Genomic DNA, 25,542 nt, shown 5'->3' with positions numbered 1-25,542 from the left:
ACACAATTTTGTTTGAATACGTTATAGATTGAAAGATACAGTTTTGTTAAAAGTTAGTTTGACAAAAACCTGAAAATTATGAAGTTTAGATTTTTGAATTTCTCGTTTTCATGGGAATAAAATGTATTTTCCTTTTGCTTAGTTATGCTGGCTGTTTTATGACCTTTTAGAAGATGTATACTTTTACTTACTGGTCAGTTGCATGAGAAATATTACGAAACTTGAATGAAATACACAATGTTTCAGACTTGAAAATAGTAATATTCTTATTGTATTAAATGGTTTCTTGTTAGGTTTCTGCAGTTTAATTGAGACTTTAGTATTTCAGATATTAGGAACTATAATAAATGCTAAATGCAAAGTCATCTCATCATGTTTACCCAGAATGAAAATAGTGCCTAATATATGACGTCCACATGAAGATGTTGAGAAAATTGTCCATAAGTTATTAATGGATGGTCATACTAACACTAGGTTTTCACTGAAATTCTTCAATCAGTGTATAGTTTTTCCCTAATGAAAATAGTACTATCTTACATCCATTATGGCTGTCACAGTGGCCAATATAAAAATGTTGTAATGCAAAAATATCATAAATAATTTCAGCACTCAGCAGTTGAGAAGAACATATTATCTTATCTAGAATTCCTGGAAATACTTTTAAGACAATAAAGTATCAGTCTGTATGATGGACTCTTGAATAATTTACATTAACAATATTACCAGTTATTTGTTTTTTTGCAAACATGCATTAAGCTTGCTATCTAGGCAACAGAATTTGTATTTTGTCTAGAATGTTGTTTTGCTTCAGAAAATTGAAGAATTTTATAGATGAAATGAACACAAAATGACCTACTTTTATTTTCGTTCTGCATATTTGGTCACTGTTACCTAAAGAATGCATGGAACAGCTCCCCCTTTTCTATGGCCCCATTACCAGCAGCCACCTCCTCTACATGGCAGTTTATCTTGTCAGCTGATGAGTTTGTGTACAAAATTTCCCATTGTGGGCAGCCACCCCTCTGCAGTATACGGTCAGCAATTTAGGGTGACCACCCTTTTGATCTGGCATGTGGCCAGCAATTTAGGCCAAAGTGTCACATTTATCCCTTACAAGTAGCCACATTTTATCTGTGTCCATACACAATAGATAATTCATAAGGTAAGTAATCCAATTATCTCTACTGTTTCCTGATGTCAGGCTTTTGTTACTGAAAGAAATGTTGGCTAAAGTACATTATAACTTGTACCACTATGGTTAATATTATCTCATTAGCTACACAATGCTGACATTTACAGGAAAAATGCTCAACAGTTTTGTGATAGAATTGTGATAATGTTTTGGGCTTCAGACAATAGAGTTCTTTTCTTTGATGATTATGACCAGAGGTAATTGTTAGGATCATAACATGTCAGCATAGGTAAAATATAGCTTTTGTGGATTCACACTTAAAGAGAAATTAGCCTTGAACAAATTAAGGGTACGAAGCAAAGACCAAAAACCATGTGACATGTATCATTTCCTTGATGGAGAAGACATTTCGTCTGCTCTTCCAAAGTTTCATCAGCATGATTAAATTGCAGTACTGTACAATCAGCTCAGCAACAATGTGGTGAGTTCATGAGTTCTTGCCAAAGAATTTGATGTTAAAAAGGCTCAGATCAAAGTTATCATAACCTGGTAACAGATGAGAGCATTCTGCAGCAGTGTGAAATTGGAGTAAATGGAAATATTATGATTTTAAATTTTTAAGTGATATTTCTACCAAGATTTATATGACATTTTTAGAATGGTTTTGCAAAATGTGGGCCAACAATACCCACTTAAATTTCACTTTTAAGAATCAAGAAGTATCAATGTATGTTCACTTGAAACAAGTCTGTTCTTAACACAAGAAGAAACGTTTTATAATTAATGTTACTTTTAAATGAAGCTAATAATTTTTTGAACTTTTTTTTGGAGGGGGGTAAGTGTCATATTTGTCCATTTTATAACAAGTTTCCTACTTGTCCTTAATCATTACAAAGATTCCAAATCTGTATGAGATAATAATGGCAATTTCACTAATTTAATAGTCTTGATGGATCCCAGCAATCTCAAGATAAGGGCATTGGGGTTAGTGATATCCTAGTCTAAAGTAGTGTAAAAGGTTGTCATTAAACAGGCATTGTATTATTATTAATACAGAACATGAGTACTGTATTCAGTTAAGGAAGGAAGTCAAAGCAATTATATTTTTAGTTATCATGTTTTGCAAAAGTAACTTATGTATGTGTCTAGTTTTGGTTTTAATAATGACTGAATTCTACCTTTTCTTTCAAGTAAAAAATTATGTCCTTTATTACTACTAGGTACAATGCTCCCTTCAAAAAGAAGATTCAAGAGTGGGTGGCCAAACTTTCAAATACCACTGATATCTTAGAGAACTGGCTGATTGTTCAGAATCTTTGGGTGTATCTAGAAGCTGTCTTTGTTGGTGGTGATATTGCCAAACAGTTGCCACAGGTAACAAATTAAATATTTATTGGTCCTAAGAAGAGCTTGACATAGCAATCACTTTGGCATGCATGTTCATATCTTTATGGCTGTCCTTATTCAAGATTTAGGTAAATATTATAGATTAAACTCACTGTTTAACTTTATTGCTTTCAAGCTAAATAGAAAGTAGACTCGACCAAATGGAGGTCTCTTTTTTTCCTGATTGAATGCCTAAACATTATTCTGCGACTATGCAATAGATTGTGGCAGTAACGTAAATCAAGTTTGAATTTTTTAAATTCTCAGTAGAGGCTACTAATATGATTAGGTTTTTATCAAACTTTATATGATCATAATATCATCAAGATATGAGATGAATCCAATTATGAGTGATGTCTGGTGTGAAGTGATGATGTGATTTGCCATATTATTGGCTGGGCTTAATGTTGGAGTTTAGTTCATATTTAGGTCATAATTTGTTTATGGGCTTTTATTGTTAAGAACTCAGATAGGAACCCAGGATAGAAAAATCTATGATCTTCATTTATGTCTAAGTATGATAAGATCGAGCATCTCCTTGGTAAACATTGTTATTAATTTTGAAGTCATCCATCTGAACAGTATTAAACTTAATTTATGACGAAGAATACATAATTTTTACTTTGAACACCATCTTTGCCTCTTGTCACTACTTTTAAGATATTAATGGTTCAGTTTGTAGGAACCATGTTTAGAGAGTCGTTGTTAGTTTAGCTGCATGTATGTACTTGGAAAACAACAAAAAAATGGTCAATTGCAGTAAGTTGAGCCAGTTTATTAATATCAGACCTACATGGAATCTTGTATCAAATTACATCTTTGATTAGTTTATGTTGTATTTGTTCATTACAGTGAATGCGACAATAGACAGGAAATTACTTTTCAAGTGGAATTCATCTTGAAAAATGAATATTTACGTAATGTCTAACATGTAATGAGTTATGATACAAGGAGTGTTTTTAATTTAGTTTTGCTCTTACAAACATGTTTTGGAAAGCAGTACAAATATAGATTAGAAAATTTGGACAACATAGCCATGATTTGTGATGCTTGCAGCTTAATTAGGACAAATACACTTAAATTTAATACTGATAGCCATATAGCTCTTTCAGAGTGTTCATCCAAGTCTGGTCCCTTATTTGTCATGTACATGATCACTCACGAGAAATAATAATATGTTTGTCATCCATAATATTTCATTGAAAATAATCAAACCTTTTGTTTGAGGCAGGTGCCAATTGTTTTGACATTCATATCTAAATGCATGTTATTTTAGTGAAGTTTGGCATTATTTTCAGAAGTGTTGGTCCATATTCAATCATTTCAGGAAGCAAAGAGATTCCAGAATATTGACAAGTCCTGGGTGAAAATAATGCAGAGAGCCCATGAGATTCCTAATGTTGTCAATTGTTGTGTGGGAGATGAGACATTAGGGCAACTGTTGCCACATCTTCTGGAGCAACTGGAAGTCTGCCAGAAGTCTCTTACAGGGTAAGGTTAAAAAAGTAAACATGCTCTACTGTAATTTTGGGGAACAAATGAAAGACTGAAATTGATGCAGACAAAATGGTAATGTCAGTTAGAAAATGTTGTGAAATAGAAATCAAAGAGAAAAACATTACCAGTTTTCTGATGAAAACTGAAAAAAAGACAGCGTGAAATAAACATGAGTTTAATAAAATGTAAAAACTGAATACTGGTAATAGTGAATACTGGTAATTGAAAAAAATGAATAAGAATATTGCCTCCATATCTGACTTTCTAATATACCCCAATGACATTTTTCTTTATGTGCATGCATCCATTCCATATATATATGCTTTGTAACAAGTCTGGCATGATAACCACTGAGCCACTGTGGCTCCCTTCTGTAAAACTTTTAAATAATTTAATTGTCTAAGTTATATGATGAACATTTAAGCTGAACTTTTTGCTTTTGTGAACTAAATCCAAAATAATCCCAAAATTTCTATCATAAGTCCTAAAGAATAGTGTTCTGAATAAATCCCATGTGTCAGATGTGTTGATGTACCAATATCCTTGAATGTAATGAAGTACCAAGAATTGTGATATATTGGAATGGCATTGTCCAAAACTCTTTGAATGAATTTAAAATGATCCCAAAAAGTTGTTTAGGCACTTCCGTAAAATAATTTAAATAATAAACGACTCCTCTCATGTTAAATTTAAACACAAGGTAGTAGCCTACTTCCGAGCTCTGTAGCGTCACGGTCATGTGTGATACGCTAAAGGGTCTATTATTTTAGAAATTTAGATAAATGTAGCTATACAATATTACCAAATAATTTGGACTTTCTAGTTGTGCTACAAAATACAGAGGGAAAGTGTAATTTTTTGGACCCAATTTTTGTTAAAACCCAAAATGTGCCCATCATTGGAATCTGATTGGAATCTGATTTTGTGTCTGGATTTTGGACTTTTTGGAATCAGATCTAAGGCAGACTGGTCTGAAGTGCACACAGACAGGCTGACATTTGCAAAAGTAGGATAAGATGGATGTTTGGAGAGAAAAGAGTGATCTAGATATGAAAATGATCGTCCATTAAGCAGAAAAAAAAGAACTCCAACTTATACCCTTCTGCTCATGTGTGAGTGAAATAGTTAATGAAAAACGACATTTCTAAAAAAACTAGGCATTAGGTTCACTGAAAATCTCTTGAAGTTGATGTATTAGGATGTATTCAGAAATAGCCCCCAAAATGTGTTTCCTATTAGTATTTCAGGCAGAAATGATAAAAACCTCCAGGGGTTAATGAATTAAACAAGAACAGTATGAGGGGAGAGAGGAATGAATTAATTGTTCTTTTCTTCCACCATGTATACATCCCATGGCTCTATTTCAACTGAGTTGCATTATACCTCTTACATGGCGTGTGTTGCAGTACAACCCACCTGACTTATATTACAATACAACCCACATGACTTGATCATCCAACAGGAAATTACATCAAACAGTTACAACAGGTTCAATATATAAAACATGAACACAAATAAATAAACTATTTATAGCTGATTGTAATCTATAGTAATGGATTGAAAGTAAAAGACACAACATAGATACACATAACTATATCCCTTTAAACAGTACAGTCCTACTCATTTATGTCGACATCCTCGGGCCTGAGGAAATATTGTCGACATAGGCAGATGTCAAGATAAGTGTTGGGGGGGGTCTGACTAAAAGATACAAGTTAAATTCGTCAGTAAGGGGTGACCTGTCATCAGTGAGTAGCATTTACACTTTGAGGAAACAATGGAAATTTTTAGTACATGAAGACAAAACCAGTGTGAAAAAGACTTGTATATTGACAAATTACATTTGGTTACCTTTGTATAATAAAATCCACAATAAAATATTGCATCGGTCACATCCTGATAAGAAAAACATTTACTACGATATTCAGTATCGATATTCAATGTCAGCATTAGCACATGGTTGCATAGTTGTTATTTACATGCTTCAAGTACATGTACTTTGGCCTAGATTTTGGTCAGTCTGTTCCCATCTTATTGAAGCTACCAAGGGCCCGATGGGGCTATTCACAGGGAAATGAAAACCTGTCAACAAGTTGGTTTAAACAGTACATGTATTTAGTTACAGAAGTCATCGTGAAAAGTACATAAAAGCGAGCAAGAGATATGCAGCTGATATTATTAATGAAGGCATAATATAGCATACATTGACACATGCTAAATAAAGTTAACAAGGAAGCTGTCACAGCACAATAAACTTGTTTTAATCACCGATCACTTTGGAAAATGCAAGAATCGATCAGATTTCATTGCTTTTATTTAAGTCGCCACAAGAGACCAACTTTATAGGACCAAACTAAAGCCTGTTTTTTTTTCCGACCACGACATTAAAGCCTGGTGGCAAGATCAATTAATTGTTGAATAAAGTACAGGTCAGAACTGGCTGCTTGCTGACATAAATGATTAGGCGGGAAAAATTGAAGCTTGTTGGCAAGATCAACTAATTGTAGAACAAAGCATGGGTTGGAACTGGCAGCTTGTCAACATAAATGATTAGAAAACAAAGGATTTGTTCAAGCTGGGATCAAAGGCTTCTGTTGACATGTATGTTTATTTTTTGTCTCAATGTCGACATAAGCATGACAGTTTTGGTAGTAATAGTAGACCAAGGGACCATGACTATGCTTTTTTGTCAAAATAGGCGGCTTGTAGATATAAGTGGGTAGTACTGTATCTAATATCACTATGAATTGACGAATTTTGAACATTAAAACATTGTTGCACTCTGAAATCAAACAGCTTTATCACTGTTAATATTTGTTTGTTATAAGCTGCATAACATTGTTACTATAAAAAAATGTGCTAAATGTGATTTTATGCCCATGGGAATTTCATTTTACAAGACACAATCATTTCCCGAGTCTGGCTTGTTGAAGATAAGTGAAAAGGTGTCCTTTCATGTACAGAGCAAAGTTTCTTTTCTTTCTCTCCATGTTCTTTGATGGATGATAAATTCTTTTGAGCCAGAGCTTTGGAATTGTATGAGACTCTCTTTCTTTAATCTCCAGTTTTGGGCTTCTTTATTTTCATTTTTGTGTGTGTGTTTAGAGTCTTTTATATAATAAATCCCCAGCATTTGGAGAAACTTGACCCTATAAATGTACTGTCATGAGCGACCTCCTGCTGACTGTGAGCAACGACCACATTCTCTTGGCAAAATATGCATTTTGACACTGCTATGAATTATTGCATCACAAAAATATAGATAAACACCACTAAACTTTATTTAATATTTGTAACTGTTACCATTCAGACTATTCTGAAAAAAAATAGGCTGGCTGCCAAATTCTGAAATTTTGTAGGTCCTGCATGTAGTATCATCTATTGTTGATTGTAAACTGGACTAAAGTACATGCAGATTGTTCCAGCACTATGAACAACCAGGTCATAAATAATAATAATAATAATAATAAATAATAATAATAATAATAATAATAATAATAATAAAGACTTTATTTAGAGAAGGTAACTCTATTAGTTAGAGAACTAATCTACCTTGAGGCCTTCTATCTGTTATGTACAATATATGCATTATATACAACATGATGTGAAGAATCTGGCTTGACACTAAATAATTAAGTAATTTTAAAATTCAGATTATAAAACCTGGAACAGGAACACATGCACAGGAATCGGTGAAAATATAAACATATATAAAACATAAAATATCAGCCTGCATTGAAATATTCAGCTATGAAAATGATTCATAATTACAGAAAGCAATGTAGTATTTTTTGTACTAGAACTGTTTAACTTTCTAAAGATTTCATCCATTTAAGACATTGATTATAAAAAAAATGAAATGCTGGGTGCCTGCCTTATGTCACTAGGAATGTTGTTCCATGCCATTGGACCAGTATATTGAAAACCTTTTTTAAAAACAATTCCTTCTTTGGCCTTGGTATAATATGATTTTTACTTTTTATGGACCTTAAATTTGAGTACCATCATCATTTCTTTGGTGTAAGATATTGCTTAGATAGACAGAAATGGCTTTTCTGGATACTTTATACATCAATTTGGCCTTTCTAAGAAATATTCTTTCATGTATTCTTAAAACCTTTATATTATTCATTGCATTCTGAAAATTGTCTATACATTGATCTAGAATTAAATGGCAAGCCCTCTTTTGTAGTCTTAAAAGTGAATTAGAGATATTACCCCAAATTACATTACAGTAGTCCAGATATGGCTGAATGTACCTTTTATAAAAGATGATCCTATACTGAAGAGGAATGTATGGTTTGATTTGCCTTAGTAGCAGATATAAGAATTAACCTGTTTTGAAACATGTTTTATTGGGAATAGACCAAGTAAGATTGTTATCTACGAATGCATCAAGAATTCTATTTTGAGAGGTCATATTAAGGCTCACATTGTCAAATAGAACCTGGAGTATGTCGCTATCTAGCCTTGCTTATTTTTGTTGACTTGTAACTATAGTAGGGCTTTCAATTTTTCTATATTTATGATCATGCTATTTTCCTTGCACCATACTTGAAGTCGGTTGAGACCATCTTGTAAGTTATTTTTAAGTACCGTTTTGGTTTTACCCATCTCAGACAGTGTAGTATCTTCTGCAGAATGGTCAGTGGAAGAAATTGATGTTCCAATCTTAAGAGGTAATTGTTGATAAATAGAATGAATAACAGAGGTCCAAGGATAGAGCCCTGCAGAAATCCACAATTGATATTTTTACTTTCAGAAACTTGACCATTTAAAGATACTTTTTGCACTCTGTCAGTTAAGTAAGAAGTAAACCAGTTTTGGGAGTTTTCACTGCATTGATAGATTTTTAGTTTTTCAAGCAAAATTTCATGGTCTACAAGATCAAAAGCTTTACGAAAATCCACCAAAATAGTGCCTAGCATTTCTCCTTGACATAATGCTTTCAGCCATTTATCAAAGATACAAGTGCAGTTTCACAGGAGTGATTTTGGTGAAAGCCAGACTGATTTTCATGAACAAGTTCATAAGTGTTCAGACAGTTGAGAAAATAATCGTGTACATGTTTTTCTAGTAATTTGGAGAGACAAGGATGGAGAGAGATAGGTTTGTAGTTATTTACATCGTCATTTTTCCTGCTTTATGCAATGGTATAACCGTGGGAGTTTTCCATGTTTGTGGAAATTTATTAGACCTAATACTTTCATTGCAAATGAAAGATATACTCTCTATAATTGCAGGTGCAGCTACCTTTAGTGGCCTTGGTCCAATCATATCAAATCATGTAGCTTTACAATCATCCATTTTTTTATTATGTTTCAATACAAATTCGGGACTCATTTCAGGAATTTCAAACTTTATAGTGTTTGGTAATTTTTTAAGCACAAAAATGGTTGAGTTCCAGATGATCAGATGAAGTTCTGGGTTCTTTAAGTTTTTCAGCAATTTGAACAAAAAAGTTGTTAAAAATATTTTAGATGTCAGTTGGATAAATGCCCTCATGATTGAGGGATAAAATTTCAGTTTTACTCTTTCATTTGCCTGCACTTAACCCTGTAAACACTTTCCAGATAGCTTTCGGGTTATTTTGGTTTTCATCCTGCACTTTTTTGTAGTGATCTAGTTTGGCTTGATGTATCATTTTAATTTTATTCCTCCAAACTCTATATTCAGTTTGATTTCCTACTGATTTTAGTTGGTCTCTTTGCTTTATTGCTTCTGAAATTTCTGAGGAGATCCAGCCTGGCTGGTGGTCTTTCTTTAGCCTGTGTGTTTTTAAAGGGGCATGTTTGTTCACTATACTGATGAACAGATCTGCTCAAGTATCTAAAACATCATCAATATCTTCAAAGATTTGGACTGTATTCCATGGAATCTGTTTCAGATCTTCTAGGAATTTAACAGTATCAAAGTTTTGAAAAGATCTCTAAGTAATGGATGTATGGATATTATATTTTGTTGATTTTCCATTGACTTTACATGTTAGAAAAATTGCGAAGTGGTCACTTATACCAATCTTTGAAACCATTACTTCCAAAATATTTTCTTTAGTATTAGTTTATGATCTATAAGTGTTTTAGATGTTTTTCTGGTGAGTTCATTTACAAGTTACTCCATACCTAATGAAACATTAAAATTATCTAATTCCCTTTTATTTGATCATTGAGAAGGTCTCTATTTATATCGCCTAGAATGTAAAATTCTTTCTCTTCATTTGAAATTTTATCTACTTGAAGATCAAAATATTCACATCAATCAGTATGTGATGATGGGGGTCTCTACACAAAACTACTATGTAGCGATTAGCTTTTTCTGGAGTGAGCTGTAGCCAAATGGATTCTATTTCCTGTATTTCTAGGTCTTCCCATCTTTTACAAATAGTACTAATTCTAACATACACAAGGAGCCCACCACCGCCTGCTTTCCTAGCTATCCTTTCAATAAGGTTTGTCATAGCCATTGATATACAAGAAATTTTCACCCTGATTTTCTGTTAACATTGTTTTCGAGAGTCCAAATAAATGGATATTATTATTTGGAGAGGTTAGCAGTAACTTCACTTGATCAATCTTTTCAAGAAAACCCTGAATATTTAAATGACCTATGTGTAAATCTTTGCAAGACTCTTTTGTGAAGATGTTCAGGGCATATAACTTAATCAAGTTGCACCCATTGTCACTACTGAATGTCTCCATCTGCAACTTAAGCTGTTTCATCTGATTACTGTTTGGATCTTTAACATTGCTGCAGCAGTCACTATTTAATGTCTTTTTCATCTTGGCTGTAGGTTCCTCCAGTTTTCCATTTTCCTTCTTAACCTACAAACTTCATCCTCTAATAATTTTACTTCTCTGCTGTCTGATCTGAAAGATAAAGGTATTTAATTACAGATAAACGTTGATCAACATTGTCTTCAGCTTTTAGCACCTTGTTTTTGTACCCAACTTTATTTACTGGAATAATTATGATTCAACTCAAGATTATTTAATCCCTTACACTTAATACACAACTTACTGAGTATTTATATTATTGGAGAATTTTGTCACTAATTATATTTTAACCGAAGCTGACTAGCCATAGGTATGGTTACAGGAGTCGGATGTTTCAATGAATAAAAATTGACATTTTTTTTTTGCAACATTGTTGCACTAAATAACCTAAACTGTGTGTGGAGATATATATATATATATATATATATATATATATATATATATATATATATATATATAATACAGATAGTGGTTATTTCTTGGTTTCAAATATTGTTGCCATTTTCTATTGATAAAATGTCAGATTTGTTTGGTAATAGGCCTTTAGTATGTCACTAACGCATCCACTCCAACTCCGAGTGTTGCATATTGCTGATTGCTTCTGGTTTCATCATGTTATTTCCACCAGTACTGTGTACAATTTCATTCATTAACTTTTTTAGTTTTTAAATTATCAAATTACATTAGATAATAGAAATAGTGATGTTATGAAAAATAAAACGATACCAAACATTTAAATTCCTGTTGTAGATGCAGTACCGTGTCTGGCATCAAGATCAAAAGGGGGGTGAGGGTATGATAATGTTTAGTGATTTTTAAAACATTCAAAGAATAAGTTTAAATTAGGTCTGAACAAAATCATGTATCATTAGTTTGGTTAAAACTAATTTGATGACGTATAAAAACCGATAAAATATCCATATAACTTCCACTGAAATAATCATGAATGATGAAGGAAAAGATATAGTTTTGATAATCCTGACTGGGTACTCTTTTCCACCCAATTTTGCTCTCACCAAATCATTTCTTTTATATTCTTCATAACCCCTTCTCTGCACTTCTGCTTACTTTTTAATAAAAATGATATTGAAAATATTCTCATCTCTCCATTCAATGGGAGTCCACGGTTTTTATTCGAGGATTTTACTTGTTGCAGAACTGTTTACATGGTCTTTCTTTTGTGGGGGAAAAGGAGTCTCAGCTGCTGAAATCTTGCTCGTATATTAATCAATCATATCACATCTTCTTTCACAGTCATCCAATCAGGATAATTCTTCACTTATTTTTTTTTTTATGGAAAATTGGCAACCAGTGACTAAGTTAATAGAATATGCAGTTTATGACAGAAATGGTCAAAAACATTAGAACAAATTCATTGAAAGCTTTATGTAGCAAATACATTTTGTTCATGCTGTCCAGAAACTGTTTTCTCATTTTAATCCAGAACTTCTCAGGTTAAGTACAAAATTATTGAACAAAAGATCTCTATGAACATTTATACAGTACTGTATCATATCATCTAAAAAAAGAAAACTATTCACCTTTATTTATATTTCACTAATATTGTGAGAATTTTGTATGATGAATTTTCATGAACATTTTATGAATATAATGATATAGAAATTTCATATCCATTTTTTTGAAATATCTTGGTGGTGCATCAAAGTTCTTGAATTGTTCATGAACCAAGTACGTGACATTTCAGGAACCAATGATATCACATCTTCTTCCATAGTCGTCCGATCAGGATAATCGTTGTTAATATATTTTGGTTTTTACTGCAAATTGGCAACCAGTGACTAAGTCAATAGAATATGCAGTAATGGAGAAGAAAAACATTAGAACAAAGTCATTGAAAGCTTTTCAAAGCAAATACATTTTGTTCATGCTGGCCAGAAAATATTTTCCCATATTAATCCAGAAATACTCAGGTTAAGTACACAAGTATTGAATTAAAGATCTGTATGAACATTTATACAGGATCATATCATTTAAAAAAAGAAAAAAAATATTCACCTTTATTTAAATTTCACTAATATTGTGAGAAGTCTGTATGATGAATTTTCATGAACATTTTATGAATATAATGATATAGATATTTAATATACATTTTTTTAAGAAATATCTTGGTATTGCATCAGAGTACTTGAATTGTTCATGAACCATTAGTTCATGACATTTCAGGAACTTCAAAGATATAATAGTTCATAAAAGTTCATCAGTGTGTTCATGAACTTCAAGTACATGATTCATCAAAATTCTTGAAGTGTTCATGAACTTTGTTGAGAAACTGTCATGAATATTTGTTCATGAACTCAAATGATGAACTGATCATGGACATTTCAAGAACATTCATGAACAGTTCATGATTGTTCATGAAGTCATGAATTTGTTTTCATAGGGGGAAAGTGACTGATCGGATTAATGTCTGTGTATTGTTTTTATTTTGAATATCAAAGTCTTGCAATCGATCAAAAAGATTAGCTGATTCTTCTTTTGGTGATGTGTTCTTGCTGATTGTCACTGATCAAAGTCAGGAGGGATATGGGACTACAACTGTATGAATGGAATAATTTTCTTCTAACTGTATGAATGGATTAAGTTGGCTTCATACAGAATTTGATGTTGAGACAGCTAACCCTAAAGACTTAAAACATGTTACAGTTTGTCGTTACTTGAATGCCAACAGCCATGTCTTTATCGGGAACAGAAGCAAATTTTATTGGTAAAAACCAGCATATTCTGGTGTAAAGGAACCTCTGACAATCAACAAAAATGATTGATTTTCACACACAGTACCGGTCAGTTACATTTTGCTGCTAGTTACAAGACAACTCTAACAAAAAAAAATACTTCATAAAAAAAAGATATAGTGCTATATATGTACATGTACTTCATTTGGATGGCATGAGAAAATCATTGTCTTGCTGAGGCTGCCAAAAGGATGAGGCTATTCACAGGGAAATAAAAACAGCTTTTAACCACTGACCTTGTTGCAGTAACTTTGGTGGTGTAAAATTGTGTGACTAGTTTCCTAATCTCATTTGAAAGACCTCCAATAGTTTTTCTGCAAACAAGCTTGACTGAATTATTATTTTCATTGTGCATTAGAAATGCCATTTGGTTTTAGAAACAAAACTTCTAATTTTTGGTACTTCAGGGTGCATAATTATTGTTCTGCATTAGATTGTCAACTGATATCTTGGGAACCGGTTATGTTGACAGATTTTTGACACCCCTGATCCCGATGTAATCGAGATAACTGTGTGTGTGTGTGTGTGTGTGTGTGTGTGTGTGTGTGTGTGTGTGTCTATATATATATACCCAAAAGCCTGATCAAAACTTGACATTACAGCCATTATAACAACTGAGCACTGATAACATTGATACTTATCACCATTATATCAGAACATCCAACTAAAAAGAAACAAATTCAAAACTGGAGGAAAGGATTGATGTAATTGAAAGAAGGGAAAAAAGATCAGTCTTACAATAGCAGTATAAACAAGAGTAAAACAAACTCAGAATGTTATAAAGGACAAGGTCAATTGGAAAGGATGTAATCTTTAAAACAAAACACTTGATTCATGTTTAATGATAGATGTATATCTTTATTGCTTTATAATTTTGTTTTCAGATGAATGCATGCTATATTTTAACAGGAACTATGAATAAAGAATAGAATATATGTATGATGACTGTTTTATTTCCTTCTTAAATTGTGCTGAAAATTGACCTTGGAAATTGATGTTTTTGTACACACCTGTTAGGAGCACCAGTTGGGTAGCCATACTACTAGGAAACTGGAAAAAGTCGGGAGAATGATATTTTTTAACCCGATCATGAAAAGTCATTGAATTTTGCAAAAATTTAGTTCTGACCAGAATATTCGTAGGTTGCAGTATGGATCATTTGGTTGCTTGCCATAAACATACTTTTTAAGTCAATCCAAACGCTCAGTGGATTAGAGTTGTCTGGTACACTGGTTGTTTCACAGCTTGATATCAATATCTTTTCCTACATCAAAGGTACGAAAACCAGTCTTGCATTACAATAAGCCAACATGGTGGAGGCAAATTGTAGACACTTTACAGATGGTCTAGCAAACTTAAATGCTATTATATCGAGTCATATATGTATTTAATCATTATGAAAATTATTTATTTTCTAATAAATTTTGGGCATTAAAATGTCCTTAATCTCCTAAAAGACAAGATGAAACAAATGCATTGATGAAATTTGACCTGGTACACATCATTTGCATTGCTAGTCACATGAGTACAAAATCTCACAACCCACATGTTAAATATCTCATAGGAATAGCTGCCAAGTGTCACATTTTTTTTTTTAAGTTTTGTTTTGTATTTTGGACCTGAAAATGAGTAATTTTTATTGTTAAAAATCAGTTTTTTAAATTAGAATAATTTAAATTTAAAATTTCCTTGCAATTTTCTGTTTAGAATTAACACCCAGTTCCATTCTTAGAGTAAATGTGTTGCATGTATATAGGGATAAGAGTTCTAAAATATGATTGGTCCATTGAAAATCGAGGCTACCATGCCAGTCTTTAATGGCCATATTGGATTGTGCAGAGGATATGGTGCTATCATTGTATCTCATCTTCATCATGTCAGAAATGAAAACAGAAGACTCAGAATTTTATCCAGCAAAGAAAAGAAAAGAGAACCGGAAGGACAATTATACTGTTATGTTTAGATTTGTGAAAGCATCTAGTAAAGGAGAAAACTTTGCGTTTTTCAAACTGTGTAATTGTGATTTTTCTATTTGGCATATTGCACATGTCCATTACATAAAACATCATGGAAAAGCAAGTAAACATCAGCTTGCTGCTTCATCATCAACAACTTAGCCTAAGCTTACAGCTTTTACAAATATGAGAGAGAACCTTTATGTACTTCAATTGAAGTTCGGTTGACTAAATTTCTTTAAGAAATGAACCCTCCTCTTTAAGTTACTAGTGTTGCTTGTGATTTATTTTACACACTTTTTTGAGACAGCAAATTGCACAGGATCACTTTTTTGCTGGAAAGAAAATAGTTCAGTACAAGTGAAAATCGCATAGAATTCCGATCATTAATCAAAGATGGTACATTGGAATCAACAATGATTGAGAAAACAAAGTCATGGATAAGTCTCCTATAAACAGTCTGTACAAGAATGCAACATGGTGCCTGTTGTTCAGAAGGTGCAAGAGTGCAACACTTGCATCTTTAACATTAAATAAATAGGTTACTGTCCTACTTGATCGATGGTTGTAGATGTTGTAAATAGGTACATATGCATTAAAGTTTTAAAAATAGTATTTTATCCTGATAATCCGTAAATGTGCCATAAGCAGACAGTATTTTTTTACTCCAGGGTTGACAGTTATGCATATGACTGTTAGACATGTAATATCAATAATAATCCATTGCAGATGTAGAAAAAGAATTTAAATTTTTAAGTGAAAGTCGCATACTGTTTGTAATAAATAACAAAAAGAACACTAAATTCTCTATATATTTATTGTGAGAAAAACTAGCCAGGTTTTGTTGTATATGACTACCATGTTGGCATATGCTGTCTGCTTGATGAATTTGACCTGTCAAGATTTCTGCAGCAGTAATATGTTTCTGGTCATCGTTCTTGAAATAAATGTGTAGAACTATATGTTCTTTCTGTTTTTACAAAAGGTATCTGACTTTCATTTAATATATTTGAATTTTAGCACAACAAATTAGGAAGGAGTTTGTTGTTGATATCACGTGACAGTTGGACTAACGATATCATAATTTGAGATTTATGTAGTCATGATACTAGTAATGCAAATGGCGAGTACCAAGTCGAGTTTCATCTATGCTGTAGTTTTTTCTAGTTTGTCAGCAAATTAAAGACATAATGATTATAATACTTGCCATTTCTGAGAAATTATGTCATTTTTCTATGATTTAATCAGGTGTGACTCGATGTAAAATCGTTAAAGTTTGCTAGGCCTGCTGGTAGGCAATTAACATATGCCACTACTGCACAGTGGCAGTAAATTCCAATTTTCCATAGACAATTGCTCTGACCCCACACCTCAATCTAATGTGAAAATTTGGGGTGGGAATATTCATCAGAGGAAATCCAGATTAGAAAATGCATGGACTGCCATTTGTTTTAAGTGAAATTTGTAGTCCAAAATGTCAGATCTTTGAGCTGAACTTGTGAGCTGAGTTACTACATTGTGACATGTAGCTTGAAAGATTGGTTTAAGATCTTAAATAGGTCACAGGAGAAATTGGAGATTGTCATCCCTTATATTATATATTAACGCATTCACCACTGGAGGTTTCTGTCATTTTTGCCTGAAATTCCAGTAGGAAATACATTTTGAATGCTATTTCTGATTACAATGATTACATCCTAATACATCAACTTCCAGGTGATTTTCAGATAACCTAATGCCTAGCTGTGTTAGAAACTTCATTTTTCTTTGGCTATTTGGCTCGCACATGGGCAGAAAGGTAACAGTTGGACTTCTTTTTTTTTTCTTTTTCTTTTTTTCTTCCTGAACGGACCTTTTATTTTCATGTTAAGACCACCCTTTATTCCAGATGCCCATCTTATCCTACTTTTTGCAAAGGTTCATCTGTCTGTTTGCAGTTCATACTGGTCTGCCTTAGATCTGAGACCAAAAAGTCTAAAATCAGGACACAAAATCGGATTCCATCCATGGGTGAATTTTGAGTGGAAAAAATATCGTACAAAAAATGAGGTTTTTCTCCCTGTATTTTGTAGTGCAACTAGGACTTCCAGATTATTTGGTATCGTTGTAGAGCCACATCCGTCTACCTTTCTATAATACAACCCACTTTATTGTATCATACATGACCTTGACGCTATAGAGCTCAGCAGTAGGCTACTACCTCCTGCCACGTAAACTCATCGGCTTTTTGCATTACAAGGAGAGATATATGCTTATTTTAGAGAAAATTCAGTCCTTGTTTATACAGTAGCATACAGTTTTGAAGGACTTGTCAACAAAATTTAAATCATCTCTTTTGTAAATAGATTTTTTGTAAATGATGGATTCTTAAGTAACCAAATGATCATAAAGAGATTAGGCTGTTTGAAAAATCTTGTTTTGGGTTTTACTGGAACAGATTTAATCCAGATTAATACATTTTTCTTTACAAGGTAAGAGTCTAATACTTCGCTTTATTGTTTTTTTCATAATGTGGTAGGAAATGTTTACTTCGTATAACGTGGATATAGATTGCTTACAGCTGATATCCTGATTTCTTTAGAATTAATGGTTTGAATGGAAACAAAACTGATTTATGTTTATTATGTTGTTTCCTCATACCAATGCTTAGTTAGAACTTTTATTCTGTAAGCTGAAATGACTTTACATTCCAGTTTATACGAAAATACAGTACTCAAAATTGTTTCATGTGATACATTTTGTGGTTTAGAGCATGATCATTTTTTTAAATATGTTTTGGGAGTCCTGAAATAGAAAAATCTTTTGATTTAAAAATGTATGTTTTATAAGCTAAAATGTTCTTTAATTCCATTCATTATTGGTCACGTGTGACCCTTGAACAAATTTATTTCATCCTGGATGAAAGCTGGAAATTTATCTTTAAAAATGTGTGGGAACCATATTGTGAGAGACCAATCGTCTTGAGAGACTGTTTTTTGTTGACAGAAGGGGCACTCAGAACAGGTTTTACAGTATGAAATTTGTTTTCATTTTAGTCATTGATATTGTTTTGCACATTGGTGCTTCAATTATTGATGTATCCAACTTTATAAATCGGGTTGATACATGCATACCAATTTTATCCAGATGTTTAATTTCAGCTACCTGGAAAAAAAGAGACTGATATTTCCAAGGTTTTTTTTCGTATCGGATCCTGCATTGCTAGAGATCCTTGGACAAGCCAGTGACTCGCATACAATCCAGGTAACATATGTTCACTTATTGGTCAGTAGTAGTCAGGTTTTATGCCTTTCCACAAATGTGTTGATTGGAATTATTTAGTGTTATTCTTGTGTGTCTATCAGATTGTCTGTCCAGTTAAGTTTTGCCTTAAGTTACTTTTTGACACTGTGCATTTGTGTTTCCTGAGCACATTGGCAATCACAAAGAAAATGTGTATATTGATTATGTTATGTAAATTTGTTATGTGATGCATTTCAGATACACTTTATGTTTTTATAATGAATGTCTTTAAACATGCTTTACTGTTATTTGTTTTATTTCTTTGTTGTATGTACAACAGTTGTAATAAAGTAATATTATTATTATTATTACTGTTATTATAGGGTGACTCATTTTGCCAAGGACTATTCTTCCTTTAGCCTTCTTAAGAGAGGTATAGCAATTTGTTTCATACAAAGATAATAGTAATTGCTGTTTATTTGAAGTTGTCTATAATATGATAATCTATTTTTAACATATACATACTCATGCTATCTCTTCTTAAATGCTGTAATATTTTCAGCAGATTTTACGTGCAGTGGAAACTTTTTCCACAGAACTGTAAAAGAGGATTGGAAGCTTTTCTTAAATTTGTATGTTCTTTGTTTTGGTGGATAAAGATTTCCTTGTGATGTTGATCTCAACTAGCAATACACCACTCCCTTGATAACTCGCGCACATCGGGGTCCAGAAACATGGACCGTACTATAAGTGAGGTGCAAGTTATCGAGGGACCTGTAAAATAAGCCCAAAACCAATAAGTGATTGATGACATAACGGAAAAATAAGGGGGGGGGAGGCAGATTATACTGTTGAATACTCACTTTATAATTGTTCTGAGATTAACTGTGAATAAATATCTCTTCATAACGGTGTACTTTATTATTTCCTCATAGGACAACATTAATTTCAGGATAAATTACAGTATATTGAGGCGATCATCGAAAACATTATTCCACGTGGTTTCCGTTCGCTTAACATGTGTACCACTTCACACATTGTGTACTACGTCACTAATTTTTATGTTGAATTGGATACATTCTAGTTTTATTGTTTGATCCAAATTAGACGTTTTTTTTATATACAAAAGAACGACTCTTTTCGAGAAATAGTGTCGATCGAACGATAGATAGATAGATTTGAATGTGATAGAAGTAAAATGGAAAACAAAAAAAACAAGGGTTAATCAGTACTAACACATTTAATTGGTCTACAAATTTAAAACAACGTAAATTAGAACAAGTTAATACTTACCGTTTGTGCCACACTTGACAAATATCAATTTACTTTTTGAAAAAATCAGTTAATTTTTTGTGTGTGTTACTCCTTGGTTTCTCTGCCGCCGAGCAAAATCCCTCAGATTTCTTAACTGCATGAGCTTTACACAGTCAACATTTTGGGTCTCCAGCCACCTTATGGCAATATCAAAATATTTGATTGCTTCCTGTGTAGAGGGGTGGGGGTGCAACATCTGCATCTGCATCACTTTCAACACTTGTATTACTCCTGTTAGAATTGTCTTCTGCTGTAAATTTGTTCGTTACAGAATTAATTATAGTTTCATCTGACATGTATTCGGCTGTGGGGCAATCATTGTCAGCACAAATCCACTCCTCCATATCATCAAGAGAAACGCCTATCTCAGGACCATGAGTCTGTATGAATTTCTCCCAAACAGCCTCGGACTGTCGATTGACTCTTTTCATGTTTTCAATGAACAGAATATGTTGTGATTATAATGTTTACACTGAAACGGAATTAAATGATTAGAACGTGACTTTCACACAGGAAGATGTTTAATTGGTGTTTATTTCATTCTCTGTCGCCACCTGTTAGCATTTACCAGAAGTTTTCATTGATCGCTATTACACCAGACTGTTTATTTACAGTATACTGACAACTATTTATCATAAAAGCTTACATAATATACGATATCTTTAAACAGAGGTCTCGCTAGGATTTTAAAACTGGGTCTTTCTGCCTCTGAATTCAATCACTAAATATCAGTACATTTTCTCACTCGGCCGCCAGTCAAAGCCTTTGAATTAGCCGCCTAGCTGTTGCATCATGTTCTTTTTTTTTTTAATGTACTCTTATAAAATGGCAACAGTACATCAAAGAGTCTTTCAGTCACTGAATTCTGTCATTGTAAATATCAGCACAGTTAACTGATCAACACATTTTCCCACAAAGCAGGTGGCTGAAACAGGACCGGCAAATCTTTGAATTTTCCCGTGCACCTATTACATGCGTACGGAAGATATCCGCCTCAGTGATTTTCTGCGTCCCAGATAAAAAATTGGCGTCCAAATATGCGTAATTAAGTGTTTTCGAGATCTCTGAAATTAATTCTTCTTTAGAACTTGCAAATTTCAAAATATGGATTATATTTTTATGGGCATTAATCACCATTTTCGATGATAAAACGAGCAATGTATCAGGGTTTAATTTATCAATTCTTATTGTAATTTTTTCATGTTCAGCATATTTTAAAGATATTTTAAATACATTTTCTCTGGAAAAAATCGGGAGCCAAGACGGACATCGCGTTATAAGCGGGATCGCGAGTTATCTGGGCGTGAGTTATCGAGGGAGTGGTGTATGTGGAATTATGCCTGAAAAAATTCTGATGATACTCTGTTGCAGCTCCATGTAGACATTCATGTTGTGAAGATTAATCTTTTCATATATTGTAAATCATTTTAGTTTTGTAAACAATGCTTTTGAATAATAATAATAACAACTTCATTTAACACATTTAGCTGAAGAGCTAATCTACCTTGAGGTCCTTGTGCAAATGAACTTGTTTTTGTGCAGATACACACATATACGTACACATGCATACAGATAGTAGCATGTACTTGTATTGACAAAAATATATTAACTTTTTTCCTTTCTCTGACCAGATGGATACTCACCTATATATTTATTAAACCCACATAGCCAATATAAATGCAGTATGCAGTTAGCAACAAAATAGATGGGTTGTATATTTAATGAATCCCAGGGGATCATATGATGACAACAAATACAGTTGTTTTCACTCTCATTTTAACTACATCTCAGAAGTCACTGTATATATTGAGTTTGGAAGAAGGAAATAGAGTAGCATTTCTGATTTGAACTGGAATACTATTCCAGAGCAAAGTTCCAAGGTATTGGAAACAAATATTTTAAAAAATTCCGTATCTGGTTTGGGAGTTTTATACTGACTGGTAGACATGGATCACATGTGGTTATTATTACCAGGTAACTGATACTGGAACAGTGGCTTTAAAATTGTTATTAGATATCTTGTACATTAACTTAGGTTTTCTCGACAGGATTGAACTCTTTAAATGGTAGTATTACATTTACCTTGCCAGCTAATTTTTCGTGCTTTCTGTTTTCAATTGATATTAACCCAAATACTTATTTTTGATGATTTACTAGCTTTGCAATGTTTTTGGCATTTTAATTACCCCATCCTGTGTAACAGTAATTAAATTAAGGTTGTATGTAACTATTATTAAATAGTTTTCTATACTGTTTTGGGAAGTCCACAACTTTTTTATTGATATTTTTTATATGTACAGTCCATGATAGGTTATTACCATGATTTTGCATGTGCATTAGCTGTTGTTACAAGTCTATTTTCTTAAAATAAGTAATAGAAAAGAGTGAAATTGAACAAGCTTTGTAAAATTTAATAGTTTGTTTCCCTAGAATACAAAATAAAAATGAAAGAAAGAATTTATTGTATTGCGAATTAAATCCCAAAATCATGTTTTGAAAAATGATGTTGAAGCCATAACAATAACTGTTTTGAAGTAGATTTATTTACAGAAATTTACATATTTTGAAGCAACCTTCTTTCAAGTAAATTTTTTCTTCAAATGATGATACAAAAATGTGAAGTTTTTATAAAATTTGTTTGCTAATTCTTTGTATAGTATGGTGAAAAGCACATGTCAGCAAATTTAGATCAGATACTCCTTCTACCACACACGTACAATAAAACAACTTGGACCATTATGGGTTTATTAATATTTTGCATTTGAAGGCATGAATGGTAAATTGAGAAGCTTTTTAGAAGGCATTATCTTGTTGTTCAGATTGCAAATTTGGTATCAGCTTTTTTTAAATTACCAGTTTTGCAGATCATTTTAAAAATAGAAAATACATGAGGGTACTTTTGTAATAAGATTACAAGTACTAAATACCACTTCATATTTACAATTTCACCAAAACTGACTAACTTTTGCACATATGATTCTTGCCTGAGATTTAACTTGTATCCTTTTTAACATGCAAATTAGGTAGAACTTAGATGAGCAATTGATTCTAACAAAATCTGAAAATTACATGAGCAGGATAATATCCAATGTATCTATAAGGAAACATTCCAGAAATTCAGACTGCTACACAGAAATGCAAGGTCTTTAGTCTGAGGAATATCTTGCAGCTATTTTCTTGAATATGTGTGAAAATTTTCACATTTTTTTCTGCATAGCTTTAGAATCTTTTTACATTGCTTCCATATAGAAATCAGTTTGGGGGAGGAGGATATCAGACGGTTAGGTTTTGATCTGTTGCAATTGTACACTGTTAGGTGAAAAACAATGTTAGCCATTTGAATAATAATACTAATACTACTACTACTAATAATAATGCTTTATTTATAGAGGGTGACTCGTTAATCAAGGACTATTCTCCCTTGAGGCCCTCTTAAGGAGAGTATAACAATGCACATTATATGAAGATAGCAATACTTACTGTTTATTTTAACATGTTTAGTATTTAAATATTAATTCCATTATCTATTAGAAGCACATACATGCTCATGATATCTCTTCTTAAATACTCTAATATTTTCAGCAGATTTTAAATGTAGTGGAAGCTTGTTCCACATAACTGTACTAGAGTATTGGAAGCTCTTTTTAAATTGTTCAGTTCATGGTTTTGGTGGTAGAAGGTTTCCATGTGATATTGATCTCAACTGGTATTGTGTTGAAAAAAGCCTGAATAAGTCTTGAAGATGCTCTGGTGCATTTCCATGTAGACATTCATATAAAAGAACTGACTTGTGAAAATCTATCCTGTCATATATTGTGAAGCATTTGAGTTCTGTAAATAATGCTTTTGAGGGATGATCAATACACTGAAACACCTTCTAAACAGATCTTCTCAGAATAAAATCTGCATCCTTCATAGCTTCTTTTAAAGTCGGGTATCATCCACTGAAATAGATTACAAGAAATGTAGTATATAACCTGGGCAAAATATTTGATTATTTTACATGTTTGGCAAAAGCATTTCGTTTATGTTCACATTAGAAAATTGTCTCACAAGTCGTAGAAACATTCTCTAAGTGTTATACATGAATTGGCTTTAAAGAGATCCTAAATATTAGTTTTACCATCCATTATGAAAGGGATATGATATGCTAAACAATTGTTACTTTACATATTCAAACAGAAAAACACAGTGAAATTACTCACTTGATACTTTAAGACCTTTGAAATAAAGTCATTGCCATCTGTTTTGAAAATTCAAAATTAACAAAGTTGATGCAGTGACCAATAAACATGTCTCAGTTAAAGTTACCAGCATGAGGGCAATTGCTTAATTTGATATTTGAGAAGAAAAAGTTCCTAACAAAAATGGAAATGAGATTTACAAGCTTGCATGCAATTTCATAATTCATCAACCTATTGTAGAGAACTGACAACATTGCATCAAAAACTGTTGTTTGCAGGTGCAGCAGTAACTAATAATGATCTGCAAAGTTATTGTCTCAACGATTTTGTGGAGGAAGATTACAGAGTTGACTCATTTGATTGATTGTAAGGGAACACTACACAGCAACTGTGATATACTGACAGTTAATTTGAGTTTCCTCTGACCTTTCCCGTCCCATTTTTGATGTTTGGACATTTTTGTTGAGGTATAGCCTGTACAGTAACCATTGGAAATTGTTTCATTGTTTGTTTAATGTGACTATTGGACCTCTGATAACATGGACAGGTAGATTATGGGCTTTAGATAGTCATGTGGTGAGCAATACAAATGGCAAATTCAGGTCAAATTTCATTATCGCTGTAGTTTTATCTCATCTGTCATATAATTAAAGAAATACCGAATGTTATACTTGCAATTCACAAGAAAATAAATCATCTTCCTATCAATTTCTTGAAGGTATGGCTTGATGTAAGGTCGTTCAAGTTTGCTAGGCTGGCTAGTGTATCTTATGCAATCCACGGAAGCCATGCTCTGTTTTTATCACCTGTTAATAGTGTTGTGACATAATATTATCACACTGCAAAGAATTTTTTCTTCAGCTAATAGAATGTGAAATTTAAATATTCATGTCAATTGATGATTTGTTTTAAACCTGAAATAGTACTAAATAAACCACAGCAAAAAATGAACCACAAAAATAAAAATGTCAGCAATTAATTTCAGTCCCCATGAATGCTGTAACTTCTCCATTCTCATCAAAGAAACTTACACTAGTGATCACCTTTCATTGCTATACCATATATATACAGAAATTAGTACCATCATTAAATAAAAAGATATGTGCAGATTTGGGATTAGTAAACCAGTCTTAAGACTGAAAACAAGGGAGGTAACCGCCAATGACGTCTTAATGCAAAATTAGGTCTAAGTCATGGAAAACCACATTTCATCTTATGTGATTTTATTAATTGATTTATCATTTTAAAGAAGCAAAATTCTTGAAGCTTAATTCTTTATGAAATGTTTGCAGAATGGAATGAGTCTCTCTCTCTCAAAACACAATA

At 32.6% G+C, this 25,542-nt stretch overlaps 1 protein-coding gene across 1 annotated transcript in view; it reads left to right on the top strand.

Annotated features, from left to right (window-relative positions):
* LOC149776300 (dynein axonemal heavy chain 8-like) overlaps window positions 1-25,542 on the top strand; it is a 565,538-nt gene that overhangs the window by 228,452 nt on the left and 311,544 nt on the right. The window contains exons 34-36 of the mRNA XM_089942774.1: window positions 2,353-2,506; window positions 3,846-4,009; window positions 18,637-18,739. Of these exons, the coding sequence (XP_089798900.1) occupies window positions 2,353-2,506; window positions 3,846-4,009; window positions 18,637-18,739 (421 nt within the window). The remainder of the gene's footprint in view (window positions 1-2,352; window positions 2,507-3,845; window positions 4,010-18,636; window positions 18,740-25,542) is intronic.

Source organism: Sinohyriopsis cumingii, chromosome 18 (genome assembly GCF_028554795.1).
Source record: "Sinohyriopsis cumingii isolate HCF-2022 chromosome 18, ASM2855479v2, whole genome shotgun sequence".
Taxonomy (NCBI): Eukaryota; Metazoa; Mollusca; class Bivalvia; order Unionida; family Unionidae; genus Sinohyriopsis; species Sinohyriopsis cumingii.
This window is presented reverse-complemented; position numbering and strand designations above follow the sequence as displayed.